At 40.1% G+C, this 25,274-nt stretch overlaps 1 protein-coding gene across 1 annotated transcript; it reads left to right on the top strand.

Moving 5' to 3' along the window:
* Nucleotides 1–710: 710 nt before the first annotated feature.
* On the top strand, nt 711–25,075 carry cyfip2 (cytoplasmic FMR1 interacting protein 2). The gene is made up of 30 exons (XM_067598785.1): nt 711–882; nt 8,156–8,305; nt 8,406–8,495; nt 9,510–9,587; nt 10,416–10,517; nt 10,765–10,946; nt 11,040–11,136; nt 12,068–12,196; nt 12,312–12,416; nt 12,510–12,598; nt 12,744–12,981; nt 13,139–13,291; nt 13,497–13,636; nt 13,738–13,885; nt 14,638–14,791; nt 15,050–15,206; nt 15,292–15,388; nt 15,492–15,568; nt 15,650–15,758; nt 15,938–16,057; nt 16,172–16,371; nt 16,462–16,549; nt 16,674–16,817; nt 16,970–17,060; nt 19,274–19,404; nt 21,106–21,178; nt 21,335–21,429; nt 21,607–21,845; nt 22,185–22,332; nt 22,458–25,075. Exons 2-30 carry the CDS (start codon nt 8,189–8,191, stop codon nt 22,623–22,625), a joined length of 3,759 nt encoding a protein of 1,252 aa, XP_067454886.1. The 5' UTR covers nt 711–882; nt 8,156–8,188; the 3' UTR covers nt 22,626–25,075.
* The last annotated feature ends 199 nt before the right edge of the window (nt 25,076–25,274 follow it).

Genomic DNA, 25,274 nt, shown 5'->3' with positions numbered 1-25,274 from the left:
ACAGCTTTCATATCAGTTGGCTGCTTAAGAACATCCTTGCAGACAAACATTTACCTAATAAACCAGTCAGTCAACTAGCCAGCCACTTAAACAGTTACAGCTGAATAATGATAATCATTCAATACAGGTATGAGGGTATCCTGTGAGCCTTCTATGCATATGCATTATACATCTTTCATCTATATCAAAGGCGACATAAGCAACATGATGAATACTGTAAAAAAAATATATATCAAATGCAACTTAAACTGTGTGAATAATGAAGAATAAAGTGGAGCAAGACCTTACTAACCGAGCATTTTTTGTTCAAATTAAAACTGAAACACCACACTATCACCATAGGCACCGGTAATCCAGTAATCCATAAAGAATTATTTTTTTCCCTTTTAGAAATCAATACCTCTGGCCTCTTTCATGCCAAGGATCAATGTTCACTTGATCACCCTTTCCCCTACACACATACACACACACACACACACACACACACGCACACACACACACACACACAAATATACTACTTTTAATGGAGGGAAAATGCAAGTCTGATATGCAGCAAACACCACATGTGCAATATGAAGTTTTCCTTTTTACAAAAATGTAATAAGAAAAGCTAAAAATAATTGAATGAACATGTCGGGGGGCCCCTCATCATCACCCACCACTCGGCTGTGACTGTCCCTTTAAGAAAATGCACTTGCAGCCATTTTCTGCTCTTTGTGTGGGGTGGATTAGCACTGGGTAGGTACTGGGCGAAACTAGAGCATCAATCGGCACTGAAGGCGAGGAGAAAAAAAAAACTGAGCAAACGTCGGATCGCCGTCGCAGACCCGCGACACTGTCCGCCCGTCACTGTGTACCGCCGGACGGACATGCAATTTACAGGTATGTGGCAAATGTAGCGGCGGATGGAGCCGCAGCGTTAAAGATGAACGGGGCTGGTGATGTGCGCTGGGTAGTGATGATGGCTGGAGACTGGAGAGAGCTGTTTTTTTTTTCTCCTCCTCCTCCTCCTTCTTTCCTCCGTGCATAGTGCATCCTCCCCGTTACTTATCATTCCTTGCACAAACAAGATAACAGTTTGATCACCGTTGCTGAGAAATCGCCCTCCGTGAACCCGGATTTGAGCGTCCCCGGTTTTCGCGGATTATTCTGACACATGAATGGGATCCCCCGTTAGCTTACATCGGCGTCGTAGCTCACACAGAGATGGGTGGGGTGAGGAGAGGGTGCCTGTGTAGCAAGTGCACTGATGAATGATGGATCACGTAAAAGCTAAACGATTTAACGAATTGATAACAGGTTTCTCGCCGAGCGGAGAGGAGAGATGTCCGGCTACGATAAAGAGAAGAGCGAATTTGATGCTTCAGCCGGCTCGATTTCACTCTCTTTCATCATTTTTTTTCTCCCCCCTCTCTTCTGTATCGCCCCCTTGATCCCTCCGGCCAGCAGGCCACAGCATGTAAGTGCGAGCAGGCGAGATGAGGAGCGTTATATAGCAGTTTCAACAGCATTCATAGCGGCACACGCGCACAGGCCTGTCACTGATGTTACAGATGACAGGTTCACCCACTTCCGTTCAGGCTAAATGTCTAAACACTGCTGTGTGGATATATGCTGAACTCTCCTTTTGAACACCACCACCCCCCCTTCTCAGGTTTTGTGATCATCATCCGTCCGTTCTGTGTGTGTGTGTGAGTAGACATTTATCTGCCACTGTTGCAGACTCACTGACTTGTGAATCTGTATGCCAGCCCCTCACCACATGCAGTGATGTAATGATAGGCTGCTGCAAACTGCCTGACCTGTGCAAAATGAAAAATCACCACATTTCTATAATATTTCTGTAGAGATTATAGATTGCTTATGACACTCAGCTCTGAGGTCGTTTCCCTCAGTGACATCACTATTATTTGGTGTTAAAAGATAAGTCAGTTTATTGAGTTGATTAGTAGGAAAGGTTTTGCTGCTTACTATTTTGAGGATTTTGAACTGTTTGATAGATGAAGAGTCACTTGTTCCAGCTTCTCAAATGTGAGGATTTGCTCCTTTCTCTTTTTTATATCATTGTGAGTCGAATATATTTGGGTTTTAGACTGTTTTTGGACAAAACAAGCAATCTGAAGACGCCATCTTGGACTCTGAGGCATTGTAACCGACAATTTGCTTTAATTATTCAAACAAAATCAACAGATTCATTGATAGAAGGATTAACCAGTTTCATTCCTGGTAATATATCGTAAAGGGGTACTCCAGCAATTAAGTATTGTACCTTCATAAGTTATATCCTACATTTCCCCTAATGCAACTGGATAGCATCTTTCATCAGGCCTCCTAAATGCCAACTTCTTTTAAACCACCATGCCTCCAAACTGTAACACAGGCTTTCTAACCCCCAAGCTCAAACCAGAGTCACCCAGATGACATCATTAGGGTTACAATAAAAGGTAAAGTGGTCTTCAGATGTAAAATCTGCTTTAAATATGGCTATTGGAAACTGTTTGTGTTGGAGCTTTGTACTGTAGTGATACGTTGCACTATATTACAAGCATTGTTATAACTGTTCCCTGCAAATCTGACAATGTGATCATGAGCAGCTGTTAGCGGCTGGTATTATGGTTATGTTATGTTTTTGCTTTTTTTTTAGCTGAGTACATTGAGAGACAAAGACAGACAGACAATGACAAATGCCTGTAGAAAGAAACAACCAATGAAGCAAACAGCCAAAGAAAAAGGAAGTTGAGTTAACAAACACAGAGAAATGACTGTATGGTAAACAAAGAACATTTGTAATGTCAAAATCAACACATTTTCATTAGTTTGACAGTATTTGCTACCATAAATGCCATAAATCTATAAAAGAAATGATTAGAAAAGGTAATATCTAACAAATAAAAAGGCCGGTGATGTTAGTTTAGGCTTTGTTTACCCTCTAACCTCCACTCTTCCTTTCTACCTGTCAGGCTTGGTCATGTGAGCCAGGCTTGTGTTCTTTTTTTCTCCACATTGCATATTCATGTGACGTCCATTGTTGTTGGTCTAAAAAGGAAAGCATGACATCATGGGGATCATGAGACGACAGCAGTTTTGGTCTCTGAAATGACAATCAGCCCGTCAAATACCTCAGCCGGCCAGCGCGCTGTGCCACGATGACACGCTGTAGACCGCGCAGATGCTGCTGGAACAGACATTTAACTACTAGTGTGTTGACTGTCAGTGTTGTAAAAGGATCATGTGTGTGTGTTTGTGCACACGTCTAATGCACAAATATCCTTGTTTTCCACGCTGATCGGATCAGATGTTATTGTGAGTGAGGATGGATATGTATTTCAAAGCTAGCCTTAGGGGGAGATCCCATAGAGTGGTGTGACCCTGGACTTGACACACTTTCTCTCACTCATTGTGTCTTTCTCTCAGGCAAGATGCACTACACAAATGCTTAGAAACACATAAATGCCATTATTATCTTTTACAAATGATGTATCATATGTTTCAAAGCCTCTTTCAGCTATTTTTATCACTCTATTTGTTACTGTTTTGTTTCTGTTACTCTATTTCTGTTCTCTTTTTTTTTTTCGGTGATATTTGAAGCACTTCCTCAGCACCCCTGCATCCTACCTCTATCGTTTAGTGCTGTCATGAGATGTGACCCATGATCTTGATGTATAGTAGCTTCAGTCATAATGTCAGGTCGTGCCACAGGGCATTTTGCCATGCATATCATTAATGATACGGCTTCTTCTTACACAAGCATTGATGTTCTGTGTTTTGGGAGTCCTACTGTGGCATTTCTAAAGAGAGCCGTTGTCTTGCGCAGGCTCACGTTGTCGTTCCGGTGTGATACAGGCCTACAGCTAGGTTACTAAGTGTCCAGAAGGGAATGAAGGGGCCCTTTTCTATGTAAAGATGCGCACACACACAGAGACAGACACACCAACTGTTGAGCAGAGTCTGGTATAGGGTGGGAAAGTTTATTCAGCCAACCCGGGCTTCAGACTGCGCCTGTATTCCCAAGCACAGATGGGAGTTTAGTAGCACTGAGCATGTTTGTCTGCTCGACAAAACCCCTTGAAGTAAGCTGCGTGTTTCATTCTCTATAAGCTGAACAGTTAAAAATAACCGTTGCGTTCAACCAAGTTTTCAAAGAGTCAGGGTATGTGTGAATACAGGTTGTAAAGTCGCAACAGTGCAAAGAGTGTCATCTTCAAGGCAACACAATCTTTTTTTTTTTTTTTTTTTGAACTTCTTTTACTCAAACATGAGGGAAAAAACTTGTTTCTGACGTTTAATTTTAAGTCTTCATCACTGTACACCAACATTATTACAAATCTGCAGGTTATTGTAAATTTTCATTTCATACTTACTGTAGAGCAACATCATTTAATCTTCATTATTCCATAGACCAGTGAAAAATAAGGTCACCCATCATCAACTATAACATTTTAAAATAGATTTAAATTTTTTTAGGTATATCAGTCATACAGATAATTGTGAGAAAAAAGAAGGTTGATTTGACACTTCAGACAAAGATACATTTTCTTGAATACCGTCAGTGTATCTGGTTCGATGGACTATTTCTTCCATATGATAAGGAAGGGCAACTAAGGGACCCTGCACTCAGTATGATTACCCAAGTGTCATTAGTGTAAGTTTGAGGACTGAGTCATTCTGCTGATTTCAGGCTTGAAGCTGGTGTTTTACATCATGCAGCTATGACTCCTGTCACTATATGTGACAGGAAACTCCACCCTCCTCTTTTTCACTTTGTTTGTGATCATATTAATACGCTTTCACATGTGATCTGCAGCAATGTATCTCAGTGTATTTATGATGTTGGCCTAATGTGTTGTAATTAATGTTGTACATTGCTGGCTGCAAGCAGACTTTGTTATAGATCATGTGTTTGGTCGTGTGTGTGTGTCCTGGTGTCCTTGTGTGTCCGTGTGTGTATCTGTCCACAGCTAGTCTTGCATACTACTGGACCCCGTTAGCCTAATATTTTTTGTGCACATTTATGACTGTATGCACAAAGACCTCTTGTGGTTGCCGTGATTCACATTTGTTAAAAAACCTATCTTATAATGTGTGTCAGACCACCATCGACTGCTGACTCCTCACTCCTCTTAAACAGCTGGTAGGTGCCGCAAATGGTCGACAACTGCAGCAAAATGCATTTCCGGCAATCAGCTAAAAACATGTTTGTTGCAGGCCGCATTTCGTCGGGGCTCAAAAAATGACATCCATAGAAGAGTTTGGTCTCATCTTGAACCGGAGCATCTGCAGATTAGGTTAATTCCATATGTTATGATCCACTAAAGTTAGGCACAATATGAGATGAATAAATCCCCGTTTTTGTTAGTTTTGTTGCCATCTTGATTGTAAGGAAGCCGGGAGTGACAGTTGAATGAGATTCAACTCTTTTTTATTTGTAGAGGAGAGAGGGAGGAAGGGAAGAGTTTCATTTTCTCTGGTGTGTTACAACAACATTTTCTAAATAAATGAGCGTCTTTAAATTGAGAAGTTTACGTCCCGTTTATTTTTACCTCATTACATTTATACAGTTACACGAACCCAGGAGGCCATTACACTATTCTATGCATTTTAAAGAAAACTGAGACTAATCTGCACTTTATTGAGTGCACTCCTCTAGTTGTAATAGTGATCAATTTGAAAATGTTATGCTTGGTCAAGATTAGCACTAATGTTTAGATCAGATTTGGAGACAGGTGGAGACAACATGATCTGAAATTGAAGGTTCATAATGAGATTTCTCACACATGCTGCTGTTTTGACATGTAGATGATCTAACCGTGGCTTGAGTGTAGAAGCATTATGTTTGGAAGTATCTCAGTTCACAAATGTACAAATTAACTGTGTGACTATATATATATGATCCTATAACATGACCGTATTCATATTACCCAAAATGATTGCAACCATTTACAATTTCACAGTGTGATTCAAGACTGTGCCTTGTGTTATTGGAAGCTTTCTGTCTACTGTTGGCAAGGAGAAGAGAGACGACCACGTTTAGTTTTATCTGCCTCTTTTCTCCTCTGTGTTTGGCCTCTGGCCTCCTCAGCTCAGTGTGCTCTCTCTGGCTGTGAATATTAAGCTGATTATTGGCCCTGTCAGCCTTGTCTGCCAGGTCAGACGTAAAACACACATTTCTGAGAGGCACATGATATACGGGTGGGCACGTATACGCTGCTTTGGCTGGGCTGGTGTTTTATAATGAGCAAGAGGGATCTTCGGGGGCTGTAGAGTTTCGAGAAGGTCTAGTAATTTTTTCTAACGACAGATCACATGTATTACCATATTGATAGTTTGGGATTTTTTTTTAGCTGCATTCATAAGGCGTGTTCATATTATACCACCCAATATTTTTAATTTATAATAAAATATAACTTTTTCCTCATCAGATTTTGTCTTTGCCAGTGGGTCCACTGCCTTTTCTAGATAGCACATTTTGTATTTGTCAAATGTCATTCATTTTCAGACTGTTCTTCAACTTTCAGGTCAATGAGATTTCTAGGTCTTGGTATTTCAAGAATTACACACTTCAAATATGCCTCTAGTCAAATGAAGAGGGTGAAAAGGAAACCGTGAGGGGCCTCTACCCTTCACTTCCCCTGAACGTTAGTCTGGTATTGAAATAGGAGAGGATACAGGTGCAGGGTGAACACAGACATACAGCACCGCACAGCCAAAACAGGGTTTTGTAAGAGGAAATGAAGTTGTGGAGACAAGTCAAGAAGTCAAGACAATATCTGGTGTTTTTCTTTCTGAGTATATTGCAGTATTGTTGCATAATCTGAGTAGAGCATGTATTTGAATTGCACTGTCACCTTCCTTATTCATTAAATCTAATGATTCTGCATCCTCTCAACTTTTTTGTCAGTGCCCCCCACATCCCTGTCAGATTAACACAAGTACCCCCTTCGACACCACCCAACATGTTCAAAATGTGTTTTTTTTTAACTCATTTCAAACTGCATATTTAACTATCGATGATGGTCAATGAGATGGTCAGTTTGTTTAAGTCTGCATTCGTACTACTACCACTTGGAGTGGCAAAAGCAGGACATTTCAACCATTTATCTATTACTTTGCTATCTTTTTCAACCGTTTATCTATTACTTTTATCTATTTCAGCTATTTACTTCCTATATAAGCTATTTATGTGTTACTTTTAGCTAACTATTTTAACTGTACTTTTAGCTAACCATTACCAACGATTTTCTTGTTACTTTTAGCTATTTTAACCATTTATCTGTTACTTTTAGCTAACTATTTCAGCTATTTACTTCCTATATAAGCTATTTATGTGTTACTTTTAGCTAACTATTTTAACTGTACTTTTAGCTAACCATTACCAACGATTTTCTTGTTACTTTTAGCTATTTTAACCATTTATCTGTTACTTTTAGCTAACTATTTCAGCTATTTACTTCCTATATAAGCTATTTATGTGTTACTTTTAGCTAACTATTTTAACCGTACTTTTAGCTAACCATTACCAACGATTTTCTTGTTACTTTTAGCTATTTTAACCGTTTATCTGTCACTTTTAGCTAACTACTTCAACGATTTAACCATTATTTTTAGCCATATATTTAGCTGTTTATCCATTGCTTTTAGCTGTCTATTTAAACTGTTTTCCATTACTTTTATTTCAACCGTTATCCATTACTTTTAGCTGTCTAGTCTAAACAATAGAACAGAATGAATTAGTTATTATCTATTTGGCTAAAATATGGCAAAAAATGGCTAAAATAGATAGCTATTTATCTATTTTAGCCATTTCTACATTACCATTAGCCAAACGTCTCAGCTTCTCTGCTTGCTTGCTTTTCACACATTCTCTGTTGCCACATCTGGTGTTCCAGTGATATAGCTGACTCAGTTCAGTCAGGATATACACATATATATTTTTTGTATCAAATCATTATTTTTATTAAATCAAATCTACTCTGCAGTCTTTCCACGTATCCCCCCCCTGACAACTGCAGAGGCACCTCCTGGGGTACAAGCCTGGATTTGAGTTGCTCGTCTAAAGAAAATCCAGTTCCATTTAGCATCTTATGAATTGTTGTAATGGAGCTTCTTCTGCCTCCTTATCTCATATCGTTGCTCTCTTTTTCTCTCTTTCTGTCAGACTGGGGTGTAGTGTGAGTGAGGCTTTTTTACCATGACGACCCACGTGACCCTGGAGGATGCCCTGTCCAATGTGGACCTGCTGGAGGAGCTGCCCCTCCCAGACCAGCAGCCATGCATTGAACCCCCTCCCTCCTCTATTATGTACCAGGTACACACTCACACGCACTGTCACCACCATCCACCATCATCCCCACTTATTCAAGCATTTTCAATGTACCCCTTTCACTCCTCTCTCCCTCTTTCTGCAGGCCAATTTTGACACCAACTTTGAAGACAGGAATGCATTTGTGACCGGCATCGCCCGTTATATAGAGCAAGCTACAGTCCACTCCAGCATGGTGAGACCTGTGTTCCAGTTTCAAAACTCGCACGCCATGGCTTGTCATGATATTGATTCTTGCATCTGTTTGGATGCATATATTTTTTTATAGCTGATTTTTATTAGTTGCTCTTAGTTTCTCTTTCAGTGAACACAAAGACGACTGTGGGAAGGAGCCTCAGACACTTAAAGATAGCCTTGTTTTGTGTGAATTGATAATCTTGTGGGTCCTTTGTTAGAATTTGGCTAGGCCTATTGCAGCACACACACACACACGCAAACCCCCACACACACAACCCACACACACAGACACAACCCACACTAACTCACACACCAACTCACACACTGGTGAATCAGACAGGCAATGCACCGCTAAACCTCTTTCCCCTGATGGTGAATGAATGGAGAGTGTGATTTGACTGGCAAATAGGGGAAGTGGTGCTTAATTTAACCTTATTTAATCAGGAAGTTCCATTGAGGTTGAAGCCAGTCTATTTGAGGACACTCTTCTTTAGCTGGAGTGATGGAGGAATCTGTCTCACCTACTTATGAATGGAAGAAATGTTCCCCTGCTAGAATATTTATCAAGCCACATTCATTCAGGAATATGTTACTCATCTGAGATGTCGGGTATATTTTGTGTTGTCTAATGTCTTATTAAGCCCTGAATCTGTGTAGAAAAGTGTACTAAAAGGTTATCAGACACGTCAAACATATAACTGAATACATGAATAAATAATATTGTTAGTTAAATAATTCAAATGGAGTGTAAAAATAAAGCTGTATATTTTTTCCCTTCCCCACCAATTTAATTATTTAAGCAAAAATAATATTTACTGATTTTTTTTTCCTTGTCTGATAAATTTTTCCTTCATTTTGTCTATTTTGGGGCTCCATATTTACTTAATTGCAGTGGAAATGTACACATACATGGAAAAATAATGCTGCATTCACCTAAGGCTTATGTCAGTTGAAGATATTGGCTATAACTGTGTTTTTAACAATGAATTATGTCTTTGTCCCCTTTGGGTAGAATGAGATGCTGGAGGAAGGACATGAGTATGCTGTGATGCTTTATACCTGGAGAAGCTGCTCCAGAGCCATTCCCCAGGTATCACACAAACACACACTTGTATTTAATAAAATATTAATATTTAATACAATTGTCTTTCTTTTTATTGCATCCCCTGGTTGAATTTTGCTTTCTATTTCATCTTTGTTTAGCAAAATCAGATTCTATGATGAATATAGGAGATAATAATAAACCACTTTCACTGGAAATTTCTCTGTAAAATGTAAATGCTCGAAGTTCAGTTAAAGTTCTCACAAAACGTCTATCAGCTGTCACGTTCAGCCCACAAGTTCCTCGTAATCTGGCATCCTGTTGGGGGAGTGAAAACACATAGAAACCTCATGGACCCATATGCTGAAACCATGACAGATAGTATGAAATGTGGGTGTTTGGTTGCCAGCTGTGACGTTTTTCGGCCACAGAACATGTAGCTTAGCTGTTAGCACTCTGCCTCTCTGCGTTTATTTGTTCATGACTAGCTCATGTGAATCAAAAATCACCCCGGTTTAAAAACATTTAGAGTCTGAATCTAGTCACTGCATTGGCACTCATCAACATGTCTCAGATATCAACATACTGTAATTACTGTTGATGGTAATTGGTAATCCTGGTGTGTTTCAGCATCAGTAACCTGGAATGATGCTCCTTGATTGCGCATACAAAAATTTCCCCAAATTGGACAAGTGCAGCCTGTAGATATGAGGGAAATATATAGTGAGAGAGATGAATAGCTTTCATCAAAACATACATACATTTCTGTCCATACCTGCAAAAGAACTGTACTGCTGCATGGAATAAATGAACTAAACATACTGTACTGTTGCTGCAATATCAAGCTGTATGATGGCACCCTCTTGTGTTTGCTAGGTGAAATGCAATGAACAGCCCAACAGAGTGGAGATCTATGAGAAAACTGTTGAGGTGCTAGAACCTGAAGTGACCAAGCTCATGAAGTTCATGTACTTCCAGGTAAGACATCTGCTTTATAAATTAAGATTGGTTGAACCGCAGCAGTCATAAGTGACGGAGTGGGTGTGTAGACTGCCTTTGTACAGGCTCTTGACAGGAGGTATCCATCCCTGTTCCATACTTCTAAGTCAAGAGGCTTAGACAACACTTAAATTTGTGCCCATCCAAGGGATATCTGCATGTAGCTTTTTATAATTTCATACAAATGCATTGGGTGTTAAGGATCTTGATTTCTTTGTCTTTCCAGCGTAAAGCTATTGAACGTTTCTGCAGCGAAGTGAAGCGTCTGTGCCACGCCGAGAGAAGGAAAGACTTTGTATCCGAGGCCTATCTGCTCACTCTGGGCAAATTTATCAACATGTTTGCTGTACTGGACGAACTGAAGAACATGAAGTGTAGCGTCAAGAATGATCACTCTGCCTATAAAAGGTAGTGTACCCTAAATAAATCCAATCTGTGTTTTTGTTGGGGTTTTTTTCTCTGAAGAGCCAAGTTAAAATTTCACTCTTCATCTGCCTCCAGGGCAGCTCAGTTCCTGAGGAAGATGGCCGACCCTCAATCCATCCAGGAGTCCCAGAATCTCTCCATGTTTTTAGCCAACCACAACAGGATCACTCAGGTTTGTGTGCTCACTGTACACTGTCCTTATTGTATGAGGTATAAAGACAGGAGTAAAAGTCTCTTTTTCAAACAGCCATTTCAGTCACTGTGAATCGTTCATACCCAGCAACTCACTTGTATAATTTAAGTCATTAAACAAAAGATCGTGAAACAAAATTATACTCATTTTCAATTTCCCTGTGATCACACACCGGACAAATTCCACTTTATTGTTTCAAAGCAGCTTATCAACCCATTTCAATATGAAGAGGCAGAATACCAGCTCTGATTTGAGCACAAATTGACTTTTTTTCTTTGATAAGTTGTAGTAAATATAATTTTCAGTGAAAGAGTCATATTTAATTTCAGCTTAGGTTTACCCCAGATCTCATTTAGACACGAGATCTCTCGCTATGGTAACGTTAAAACATACCTTCAAAATAAGACACACCACAAAAACAAATATAAAGTGCATGAAAAATACAACTCGACATAACGCTGAATCAATGGGAGCCCTGAGCTTGTTTCTTTGCAACGAGACGATCCCATCTAGGGGTAATGGGAGACAATGACACCCAAAGTGTGTTGCTTATGTCCAGTCTACTCCGTAATTTTGTTTTGGTTGCTGTCACTGCAGAAAAACCCGCTTCACACAGATAGGATATTGGAAATGGCAACAGGGTTTTCAGTGCTGTTGTGGCGATCTCAGGGTATTCTGTCGTGCCTTTAGTCCAGCCAGTCATATTTCAAAATAAAAGATCGTTCAGACTTGGATAATAAATAAAACGGAATGTAAGTTATTTATTCTTTCTGTGCGGCCTGATACCAAATGACCTATGGACCGGTACTGGTCTGTGGCCCGGGGGTTGGGGACCACTGGGGTATTATATTATATAAGAATTACTGTTTAGCTGAATGTGACCTGTTGTCTCATCTCTGTGTCTGTGTAGTGCCTGCACCAACAGTTGGAGGTGATTCCTGGGTACGAGGAACTTTTGGCAGACATCGTCAACATCTGTGTCGACTATTATGAGAACAAGATGTATTTGACACCCAGTGAGAAACACATGCTGCTCAAGGTACACACGTGTGACATTTTTACCTGTTGCCAACCTGTAGCAGTCAACTGTCAAACATCTCATTGTTTCTTTTGCTGATGTAAAACAACTCTCTCTCTCTCTATGTGTGTGTCAGGTGATGGGGTTCGGTCTGTACCTGATGGATGGGAACGTGAGTAATATCTACAAACTTGACGCCAAAAAGAGGATCAACCTGAGCAAGATTGACAAGTTCTTCAAAGTAAGGCTTTTTCCTTTGCAGCGTCTCTTTTATCCAGAGTTGTGTTTGTGTACGTGACCAGAGGAGTGAGTCTTTCATTCCTGTGTTTTTCAGCTTCAAGTGGTGCCACTATTTGGAGACATGCAGATTGAGTTGTCACGCTACATTGAGACGAGTGCTCACTACGAAGAAAATAAATCCAAGTAAGAGAACTTGACAAGCCATTAATATACATACTGCTCTCCATCACTAGCCTATCAAGAGCAGCCTTGTCACAGTTCTAGTTATCAACCACCACGCCATCTGCTCCCACCTCCTAACCCTCCATCTTCTCCATTTTGTGTGCAGGTGGACGTGCACCCAGAGCAGCATCTCACCACAGTACAACCTGTGTGAGCAGATGGTTCAGATCAGGGAGGACCACATCCGTTTCATCTCTGAGCTGGCGCGCTACAGCAACAGTGAGGTGGTGACGGGCTCGGGCCTGGACAGCCAGAAGTCAGACGAGGAGTATAGAGAGCTTTTTGACCTGGCGCTGAGGGGTCTGCAGCTGCTGTCCAAGTGGAGCACGCATGTCATGGAAGTTGTGAGTAAAGCGAGGGATTGATTGTGTTTGTGCAAGGGAAAACGTTTGTGCAGCGAATCGATATGTGTGGGTTCATAGAGGTATCAAAAGTTGTGCTGTTTTGCCATTGATCGTTGTAGCCTTGATCTATTTATAGCTTTCTCTTTGTCCCTTTCAGTACTCATGGAAGCTGGTCCACCCCACGGATAAATTCTGTAACAAGGACTGTCCAGGCACAGCGGAGGAGTATGAACGAGCCACACGTTACAATTACACCAGTGAGGAGAAGTTTGCCCTGGTGGAGGTCATTGCCATGATCAAAGGGCTGCAGGTAAAACACTGGTGACCGTGACAAGTGTTGAAATGTGCATTTTGAAAATATGAGTAGCACTACAAATGTTGATCAATGGAGATATAGAATTATATCAAACATGGAAAATTGTGCACAAAACGGTTCTGATATCACCCATTGACGCTTCGCATACAGTCCTAGAGACTACAGCGTTGATGATGGTGCTGTGCAATCTACTGTGTAGGTTCTGATGGGCCGAATGGAGTCAGTGTTTAACCAGGCCATCAGGAACACCATCTACGCAGCGCTGCAGGACTTTGCCCAGATGACCCTTAGGGAGCCTCTACGCCAGGCTGTACGCAAGAAGAAGAACGTCCTCATTAGGTAGACACACTTGTATAATCCAATCAAAAGTACATTAAACTTGACTGCATGGTGTTCTCTTGTGTAGATCTACTGTATAATCCCTTTTTCTTTTTCTTTAGTGTTCTCCAGGCCATTCGAAAGACCGTCTGTGACTGGGAGGGGGCGAGAGAACCTCCAAATGACCCCTGTCTGAGGGGAGAGAAGGACCCTAAAGGTGGTTTTGATATCAAGGTGCCCCGCAGAGCTGTAGGACCCTCCAGCACACAGGTGAGACATGGAAGAAATCTTAGGAAATGAATCCAAAATACAAACAAAATGCTTCAGTACAAACTTGTATTTTACTATCCCAAAATAATGTTCTGCACACTCGCACTGTTTTATTTTATGTGTGCCTGTGTGGGTCACATCAATGACAAATTTCCATTGTCTCGCGACAGATAATAAACTTGCCCCGATTTGGGTTCCCCCCTGTGATTACACAAATTAGTATGCATTTACAAGAATTGCAATACTGTTTCAAATAATACTTATCATTTGGCATGCATTGTGTGAGCAGAGTGAGTTATAGAGCACGGTGTAACCAGGCAACATTCCCGTAGTTACAGTAGGTCATGAAGGCACCAGGGCAGATTAGAGAAAGAATGGATTAGGATATAAGAGAATGAATCAAACTGTTATGTGTATCAATTTTGGCAGATGATGAATAGTTTCTCTCTGAACTGCCTGCTCTTGAGCTAATTTTTTTTAGCTATATATTTGGAGGCTTTTTGAGGAAGTGTTTTATTCAGAAGATTAGAAATCATGCATTTCTTTTCCTCCCATAACAGTGCTAATTCAATCTCCATGCTACATGCAAAATATAATCAGAAGATTACAGTCATTTTTAATAATGTGCTTGCAAAATTATTAATAATGGTTTATCACATTGGGTGTGTGCTTATGTCTTCCCTCTACAACCTGCTGTAAGGAATAAGAGCTTTTTCCCTCTTCGTCTTCTTACCTTTGTGTTCTCCCTGCAGCTGTACATGGTGCGCACCATGCTGGAATCATTGATAGCGGACAAGAGTGGCTCTAAGAAGACCCTGCGCAGCAGTCTGGATGGACCCATAGTGGTGGCCATAGAAGACTTCCACAAACAATCCTTCTTCTTCACACACCTGCTCAACTTCAGCGGTGAGGAGACCCTTTCCGAATAGATTGATGAACTAAAATGACAAAAAAAAACTGAATGACTCTTAAAGATTGGTTGCCATATGATGATAGATTCATGTTGGAGCTCCTCTTAAAAAATATGTCTTTAGATATGTTTTAGTTTATTAGGATCCTCATTAGCCATTACGATAGGAAACAGCTACTCTTCCTGGGGTCCACATTGAATATGTGTTTCCTTTGTTCTAATCCCTTCCTTTTCTGATTCATTCCACTTTCCAGAGGCCCTGCAGCAGTGCTGTGATCTGTCCCAACTGTGGTTTAGAGAGTTTTTCCTGGAGCTGACCATGGGTCGCAGAATCCAGTTCCCCATCGAGATGTCCATGCCCTGGATCCTCACCGATCACATCCTTGAGACCAAGGAGCCCTCCATGATGGAGTGAGACACATTCCTTTGACAAGCCGGATTGTGTTTGTGCCTTGAGTAAACCGATAGTATTGTAATACCGTTCTCCCTCCCCCAGGTATGTGCTGTATCCTCTAGACTTGTACAATGACAGTGGCTACTACGCTCTCACCAAGTTCAAGAAACAGTTCCTTTATGATGAAATCGAGGCTGAGGTAATGGCCATCACCTGAATCTTGTCATTTAAAAAATCAAATGCATTGATTTTACCTGTGTTTCTCCATAACAGTACATTCATAATATGCTCTTTGTTTGCAGGTAAACCTCTGCTTCGATCAGTTTGTCTACAAGTTAGCAGATCAGATATTTGCCTACTACAAAGCAATGGCTGGAAGGTAGGAGAAGTAACCTCCTCTTTATACGTTTGCAGTTATTGGCACATACATCTTCTAAATCACATGCCTTGTTTTCTATAGTGTCCTCCTAGATAAGCGCTTCAGAGCAGAGTGTAAAAACTATGGTGTAATCATCCCGTACCCTCCATCAAACCGCTACGAGACGCTGCTCAAACAGAGACACGTACAGGTACTGGAAAAATGAAAACACTTCAGGCAAATGTCAGTTTGATTTCATCTAGGTTTCATTCTTTCTGTTCTTTTTCTCATATGTAACAACACAGACTGACATGGCATCATTTTGTCCCACACTTTACAGGTTTTGTCTGTTATATTGTATTTCTTAACCGCTCCTCTTCTGTCTTGCAGCTGCTAGGTCGCTCTATTGACCTGAACCGTCTGATCACCCAGAGGATCTCTGCAGCGATGTACAAGTCTCTGGACCATGCCATCAGCCGCTTTGAGAGCGAGGACCTCACCTCCATAGTGGTAAGATCACAACAAATATGATGATGCACTTATGAAGCTGAGCTTTCTCCCTCACACCCTCTAACCAACTCTGCATTCAAATCAACACGCTACTTGTGTATATCCTCTTGACAGGAGTTGGAGTGGCTGCTGGAGATCAACAGACTCACCCACCGGCTCCTGTCCAAGCACATGACTCTGGACAGCTTTGACGCCATGTTCCGCGAAGCCAATCACAATGTCTCTGCTCCCTATGGAAGAATCACACTCCATGTCTTCTGGGAGCTCAACTTCGATTTCCTCCCCAACTACTGCTACAATGGGTCCACAAACCGGTTAGTTTGTCGGAGTATGTTCGGAGAGATACTTTTTCATAGCCTATTTTTCTTGTTGTTGGTTTTTAACATTTTTTTTTCTCTCTTCAGCTTTGTACGTACAGCCATTCCCTTCACCCAGGAGCCTCAAAGAGACAAGCCAGCCAATGTGCAGCCTTACTACCTGTATGGGTCCAAGGTATGGTGCAATCGAAGACTTGTTTTTGATATGAGGAGATTCTATGAAAAGCTTGTAACAGTATTTGGGAAACCCCTCTTCCTACTGCTTCATATTCACGCTGTTTCTATTCCTTTCTTCTCAGCCTCTGAACATCGCCTACTCCCACATATACAGCTCCTACAGAAACTTTGTTGGCCCGCCTCACTTCAAGACCATCTGCCGTCTCCTTGGTTACCAAGGCATTGCTGTAGTGATGGAGGAGCTGCTCAAGATTGTCAAGAGCCTGGTATTTATCCTCATTTTCCATTGCATTCCTTAAAAAACATGTTCCCTGTCTTCAGTGTGCTGGATTCTTACAGTTCAATTTTTCATTTCATCTTTGTGCCCTCTCTTCCTCTTCCCCGCTGTGTTCTATTTATTTCCCTCGTCACTTTCCAGTTACAGGGCACCATACTGCAGTATGTCAAAACACTGATAGAAGTCATGCCCAAAATCTGCCGCCTACCGCGCCATGAGTACGGCTCCCCAGGTGAGTTCATAGTCCCCAATGTCACAATGAATCAAGTGCCTGTTGGGTTATATTTTTAGCATTTGTACTGCAACTGGTTTCCATGCAATTTAAGTGGAAATCTGTAATGTTAAAATAATCTATCATTAGTACATGCATTTGTATAGAAGAGTGTAGTAAAATACTGAAAATGGTTGAATATGCTGTCTTACTGAAACATGTTGATTGGATGTGATTTTAGCATTAAACAGAAAGTATGAATAACTATATTTGTAAAAAAAAATATTTTAAAATAGCAATTAAAGCTATATACTTACGACCAGGGTCAGAAACTGACGGCTACTGACAGATTATATAATGTGTGTGAAATGAACTGGGAGGGCAAGAGAAGCAGATAATAAGTAGGACAGCACTTTTATGCATTTCAGCTTGCATGTCATTATTTCAAGTTTAATCTACATGATGTAGATAAAGTAGGTTATAATTAGAAGACAATCCAATATACAGCTTAAAAGTGAAACTGAAAAAATGTATATTTTAGAGCAGTGAGCTACATCTCAACTCATCACATAAAACTACCTTTCTCTCCATAAATCATACCCACTTGTCATTTGTCACTTCTGAATTATTCTCTTTTATGTTATTTACAGCCCGACAGCTTGTTTCAATGAGAAATAGGTCAGAGTGAGAGAGCAGTAGATGATTTTTCTTTGTGAGTGTTTTAACCTTCTTTCTTTACTGCACACTAAAGTTCTTTTGGGAATCTTAGTTAAATATATGATTGAAATATGCAGAATATTGGAGAAATTATTTTCTCTTTGCCTTTTTTCTCTTTTCCTCTTTAAAAAAAAAAAAATTAGTTATTATTACACTGAACAAAATCAACATCAAAATGACATTGCTGACAAAAATAGGAATGAAAACAAAAACGACTTAAAAAAGAAAAATATACCTTTGATACATTTCTTTTCTCCTCTTTTACTGTATTTTCGATGATACACTTTGATGAAAATGTATCATTGAAAATTTTAACAGAATGAATATAACATGGTACACTCTGTTCTATATTTATATTAAGTTGGATTCTCCTGGATAGATTCATATCACATGCAGGGAAAAAGGTGTCTAAAGTGCATACATAATATTATCATCCTTGCATACATACACATATGTACTCACACACAAGCACGTAAACGAATGCACAAAAATTTAGATCCTGAGTCAGATAAATGGTAACGCACAGTTAGGTCTTTTTATTTCATCATTTGATAAATTCAACTGCATGACGTTCCAGTCCCATTTTTTATACCACTGCAGTCCTCCTCGTGGCTCACTTATGTAGTGTTTCCTGCTCAGACTACTATCTCTCTGGGTGCAGTCAGGGCTTGGAATTTGCACATTACTGGATGAAGATTTAGCTATAACTTGGAGCAGCAGTAAAAATGTTTGCAGCAGCAGACAAAAACGCTGACAACATATAAACCGCTACATCAACAAGAATCAAACAGCCAGTACTGTAAAACAGTTACAGTGTAAAACAGGGGTATAAATGAGCCAGTGGGAGAAATGGCACCTCTGCTGTAATGAAAAACAAGGTTGGGATAAGTGGGAATATATATAGAAAACAAATAGAGTAGACTTTACTACTTTACTTCAATAAATTAACCCTGAAAAAGGCTTTAAAATTCAGATCAGGCTTATAAAAGTGTCCCTTTAAAACATAAAAGATGCCTTCCTTTTCTACTTAATCTTAATTGTGTCTTTTTGCACTCCCTGACCTGCCTCCATGCATTTTGGCTGGAGCTGTGTGTACAGATTAGAGGCCAGTCAGATGGGATATCCCTATGAGAAGGGTTTAGTAATCTGTAGATTACTGATGTTCTGTACGCTGAGTTCTGTACCTGGCTTACTGCCTGTGATCTTACTATCAGCAGTTAGTGATCCTCCCGTCCTCTGCTGTGAGGGCCTGATGCTCTGACCAAATGTGGGTCAGGGCTGCCTCACAGACCCGCTGACGACATTCTGATTCATCCTGGTGGCGATAGATTATCAAAGACATAATGACATTAATGAAGTATTAGTGGACACTTACTGTACTGCTTGGCTGTACATTTGACTGTTGGAATAAAAAGGTGTTTCAGTAATTTTGTCTGAGAATAAAAGCGGCGGCGTCTAAACAAAATGTGGAATACAGTAAGATTGACAGCCGTATTTTGCCGTTTATCTCACTCCAGGTATCCTGGAGTTCTTCCACCATCAGCTCAAGGATATCATTGAGTATGCTGAGCTGAAGACAGATGTCTTCCAGAGCTTAAGGGAAGTGGGAAACGCTATCCTCTTCTGCCTGCTAATCGAGCAAGCTCTGGTAAGAAAATTCTCCCGCTAGAGTCCATTTACCCCTAAATTGTTATATAATTATACCCTTGCCCCTATCTTCCTCTTCTTTCTTTGTTGTTTTGACAGCTTGTGTTTATTTCTGTACCTTCTTGCCATATTAGCTGTCTCCCCTTATTCTGCTGCTCTCCTCAATCAATTTCTCCTGTGGTCCCGGAGCACTCTCAGTGAACGGGACGGCTAATGCTTAGCTGTCTTGACTGTCATGTTTTTGTGTGGGTGACCAGTAACCTGGGAGCCTGAAGGTTTCTGCCCAGTCTTAAGATGTTGATTCGCTTCTTAGATCAAACATCACAGGCAGAAACTTGTCAGGCCCCCAGGTCCGAGTGCCCCAGTGTGTTTGATCTTTGATGTTTTTTTTTTTTTTTTTCTGAAACACAACTCTATTTTTCATTACACGCTGGCATCTACCACAGGTGGTAAGGATTTAGGTCTTGTTCATTGGTATCAAAATAACACAGAGACTGAATGTTTTTGTTTTATTCCTCCCTTTCTCTCTTGTTGGTTTGGGCTGCTGTGTTTCTGTTTCCTATTCTTCATCATGTTAGTGTGGCACACACAGTTTCACCTCCAATCAGCCATGGAAGCATTACAGTGTCATCATTTATTTTTCAAAGAATGAATCCCCTAGTGAAAAAAATCACATTTGGAGAAATAAATATATTTGACACTTAATCAAGACAATTTAAGTTAAAAAAAATACATTTGGCTTCTGTATTATAGCATTCAAATGTCCTTATCTTGTAAAGAAGAGGTGACAGTACATTTCTGGTTGGTTGTTGGTACAGTCTTGTGCTTAACTCTGCACTTCTGCCTCCATACTCTGTTCTGGTTCTGGGCGTTTGTAATGCCTGTCTACCTAACACTTCTCAACTGTCATTCTTTCTACCATACCTGTCTGACCGCACTGACCTGTGTGTGTGTGTATGTGTATGTATGTGTGACGGATGTTTGTGTGTATATTGGTTTGGACGTTCTGTAGACGTGTACGTGTGTCTTGTTTTCACCATTGCATGGTTCTTCTTTTCTCATTCATCACCCTTTTTAGCCGAGGTTTCAAGATGCTGCTTCTCTGCATTTAGTTTGATCTGTTGCTTGTCTTGACTAACAATCACCATGACAACAGCATATCTACATAAGCCGCACGCTAACAGTTGTCTCAATTTCACATAGCTAAAATACCTTTCACGTGCTGACAGTTTACCCAGACGGATGAAAGTTTATTACGACGGTTGTAAATTTGACCTCTTGCTGCTAAACCAGATTAGATGGGATGTTGTACTTACAGTGTGACAAAATATAATCCACCTAATATTAGCCTGTCATTATGGCTTGATAAACATAGCCTCGTGACACATTCATTCATATAATCATCTTATCTCCTTCTCTGCATAAGCTAGAGATAGTGTTAGCTAATCCATCAGAGTGCTTCTTTACTATCGAGCAACTCTCAGTTTTCTTATTACCTTAGTCATATAAAATATGCTTTAAGAGTTATAGTTCTTAGTTGTAGAACAACTCTGCGAAAACCTAAGCAGGAAGTATTGGACGTGCTCTTCAAATCATCATCACCTCATGGCTAACTGCATGCTCTGTAAGGATGTCTATAAAGCAAAGTGGGTGATATGCGCTTGATTAAAATGATCCAATCTTGTGTTGTGCTTCAATATAGTCACAGGAGGAAGTGTGTGACCTGCTTCATGCCGCCCCCTTCCAGAACATTCTGCCCAGAGTCTACATCAAAGGTATAAAAAAAAAAAGGATTAGAAACAATAAATCAAAAGCAGATGGTTAAAAAATGTACTCATGGTTGAGAATTTGAGAAATTTGGGTGAGTAATTCCCACTGAAATGTGTTCAATCTGGATTGTATGTTCATGTATGTGATTATGTGATGTACAGAGGGAGAGCGTCTGGAGGTGAGGATGAAAAGGCTGGAAGCAAAGTACGCCCCGCTCCACCTTGTGCCTCTAATTGAGAGGTTGGGAACCCCACAGGTGAGTTTAACACCCCTCTGCCTTTAGGAAGCAAATAGACAAAAAAATGTAGTCTGTTAGTTTGTCACAGGTCTGTTCTGTTGTATTTTATGTATATAATCCCTGAAGAAACTAAACTCATTATAATTTCTTTCTCACTATTTTAATACTTGTATATTTTGCACATCTACTTGCCAGCAAATTGCCATTGCCCGTGAGGGGGACCTGCTGACCAAAGAACGTCTGTGCTGCGGCCTTTCCATGTTTGAGGTCATCCTGACGCGCATCCGCAGTTTCCTGCAGGACGGCGTGTGGCGTGGGCCTCCGCCCACCAACGGTGTGATGCATGTTGACGAGTGTATGGAGTTCCACCGCCTGTGGAGTGCCATGCAGTTTGTCTACTGCATCCCCGTTGGCACACACGAGTTCACAGCAGAGTAAGTAACAGCAGAGTGGTGTATGCAGTCATTATATGACTGTAAGTAGTCATATCGTGCTGCTACTTATGATTACATGGCTCTACTGCACTAGGAAAGTTATGGCATATTTCAGTAATCACACCTTGATTCAAGACAAATCATTAGCTGCTGATAAAAACACTACAGGGTGAACCTGGATCAGAAGAGACAAGATACTGCTGTACAATTAATTGTGTGTAATCTTGTCACATTTTCTGGAGTATATTTGCAGGAAAATAGTTGATGAGAACATGCACTGATTTTAAACTTGCACCAATGGAAACATAACTCACTTGTTGTATGTGCTTTGCCTTCTAGGCAGTGCTTTGGCGATGGGCTGAACTGGGCTGGCTGTGCCATCATTGTGCTGCTGGGACAGCAGCGCCGTTTCGACCTCTTTGACTTCTGCTACCACCTGCTCAAAGTCCAAAGACAGGATGGCAAAGATGAGATCATCAAAAATGTGGTGGGTACACAACATCCACTACATTCACTTACATGCACAAACAAACATTCAGATAGTATGTGACCTGTTTTTTCTGCAGTCATATGATTAAAATACACCCTTTCTTCATTTGTCTTCCTTGACAGCCCCTGAAGAAGATGGCCGACCGCATTAGGAAGTACCAGATCCTCAACAACGAGATCTTTGCCATCCTCAACAAGTACATGAAGGCCGTGGAGACGGACAGTTCCACCGTGGAGCACGTTCGCTGCTTCCAGCCTCCTATACACCAATCCCTGGCTACCACCTGTTGAAAAAGACCCTTCACACATAGTGCACACACACACTTACACACATTCCCCATAGCTGTGATACTAATTTCTGCCTCTTGCTGGTCTTTTAGAGGTAAAGGTTACCATGATGGCTCCTCAGTGGCTATAAGAATCTAAAGACAAATCCTCTCAAACTATTCCTTTATCTAAAAATGTGACTGTCTTTGAATTCTTGGAGCAGAGAAGTGGGCCAGACCAGAGGCGGAATTGTATATTCACACCTTTTCTTTCTTTTCACCCAGACTCATGCATGCCTTCTCTTACTCCTTCAACTGCACATCTGTGGATTGGATTACTGACACAATTGGCAAAAGAGTGTCTCTATCCTATAAACTGAAGCCCTATTTAGCTCCACTTGTTCGGAGGCACAGCTGTTCAACGTCATCAACGCCTGCAAACAAGTGCCGTGACGAAATCAAACCTAACAAAGAGTTCAAATGAAATACTGAATCCTTAAATAATGCAACATTAAATAACTAATTTTCTAAGTTACATAAAAATCTTTTAACTTGGTGCTCTAAGTGCTACTACAGCTACTAACCGTACTAGCATTGGACACCTGTGCTACCATCATGCCTGTCCTCTACTATGGCTCAAACCTGTTTATTGTGATACATTTAAATCTCTTCACTCATTTGTGTAATAATCTGGTCCGCCAATGTTGATGATACACCGTGTCTATCACGATGCATTTGAGTACGTCTTCATTACTTCTTCACTTCTTCTACGCCTGCTTGCTTTCAAAGGAATGAAGGTACATCGCTGTTTCGATTTACCTTAACCCACCACATCTGGTTTTCTTTCCTCCTGATGCATTTTTATTGGGTACCAGTTCCACTGTAAATTTCACTGTTGAACTAAGTGAAGTGTTGAGTGTTGTAATTGTTCTTGTTTTTAATTATTAATATTTTAATTTACACATCCTTGGTATACTTGCCTCTTCTACTGACTGGAAACCTCATCAACAGTTTTTTTTTTTCTTTTGTCTGTTGGAAAGATTTTTATATTCTGTACATGAATACAGTGATATTATTTACAATTTGGAAAAGACACATGTTCTTCATCTGGGTAAATGTGTTTGCTTTTTCCAGAGTTGAAAAAAACAAAACAAAATGAAAAATTAAAGAAACAAGATTTAAAAAATACCTCTAGGTTGTATAAAGACAGTGCTGTACTAGATTAACCTGTTTTGAGTGTGAATGGGTGATGTTGGTCTGGCAGACCTATGAAATACTCTGCACATAAAGGAAAAAAAAAAATCATGACTAAAGTGTCAGTTATAATTAAAGGGCAGTTTCCTAAGTATAGTCAGTATTTACTATTGTTGGAATTTTGCTTTAGATTTAGCAGTGTTATCAAAATATGCAAAAATGGTCCCTATTTTTTTCATATGAAGAAAAACAAATGAATTATTAAGCAGTAACTCTCCTCAAACAGCCCTGTGATCTTTTTCTGCTCCGTTTTGAATGAAGAAAGTTTCTTTTGTAATTCCAGTGTCTTTTTATCATATTTATTCAACTCCGACTTATTGTTCATTTAAAGGTTAATCTAGTAAAAATGAAGGTACCAATGTATCATCTCGAAACCTTAGCATGGCAAGTGTAATTTATTGTCATCAATGGCTCCATTTGTGACATGAGGCTTTGTTTATGATATTGTTGTACAAGTGACCATGTTTTGAAGTACAAAAAATGGAGAAAAGAATATAAAATGTACAACAATCGTCCTGCAAAGGATTTGAAATTATGTTGTATTTCCATGAAATAAAAAATGTTTAACTGAAAAAAATTGAAATTATATGTATGATGTTGGATGTACATAGATAACGTCATTAGCTGGGTAAGTTTGTTGTCTCGCCACCATTGAGGACACCAATGTCATGTCCTTGCTAATAGTTTTGGGGTTTGGGTTTTTGACGGGGTTCAATGGCACAAGCATTTATTACATATGTTTGTCAGGGGGTTTTGTATGTAGGCTCAGATATTTTTAGGTTAAATATCTTAAAGGTTATAGGCAAAAAAGAGATATATAGTATTGTCTACTAGAATAGCGTAGAACAATATTTAGACAACAGAGAGGCACATAGATAATATACTGTAATTGGACAGTTATTTTTTTCTTCAGATCCTCAGATCTATAAGGTCCAGCTGGTCCAACTTCATTCTTGTGAAATCACTTATGTAACAAGGTTTTGGTGAATAAATACATTTTAGTACACTTGAGAGTTCACATATCAACAACATAAGAAATGTATGATCTAAAAAACTGGGGATTAGTTCCTATCCCTAATCTATTGTCACTTTTTGTGCATTTCAACTCAGAAAAGTTTAATTTCTGTGATTCTCATTTGATGCAAATCCTACATCTGGTAGGAGCACAGAAAGCATAACAGCCTACTTCCTGTTTAAAGAATAAACACTTTTTTAAACTCAGAGTTCTGTGATCAGTCTAAGTACCGCGCCTATCGCCCAGTTAAAACTAGGATTAGGCTCCACGCCCCCTGCGCAAGGTAAGAGGTTAGATAATTTATGGGCGGTAGTATAAATGTACTTTATAATACAATAATCAATAGATTTACACATTACGAATCATGGATGTATAAAGAGAACCACGAATGCGAATTACGAATGG

Source organism: Thunnus thynnus, chromosome 9, assembly GCF_963924715.1.
Source record: "Thunnus thynnus chromosome 9, fThuThy2.1, whole genome shotgun sequence".
NCBI lineage: Eukaryota > Metazoa > Chordata > Actinopteri > Scombriformes > Scombridae > Thunnus > Thunnus thynnus.
The sequence above is the reverse complement of the archived record's forward strand: the minus strand, read 5'-3'. Positions and strand labels throughout refer to the sequence as shown.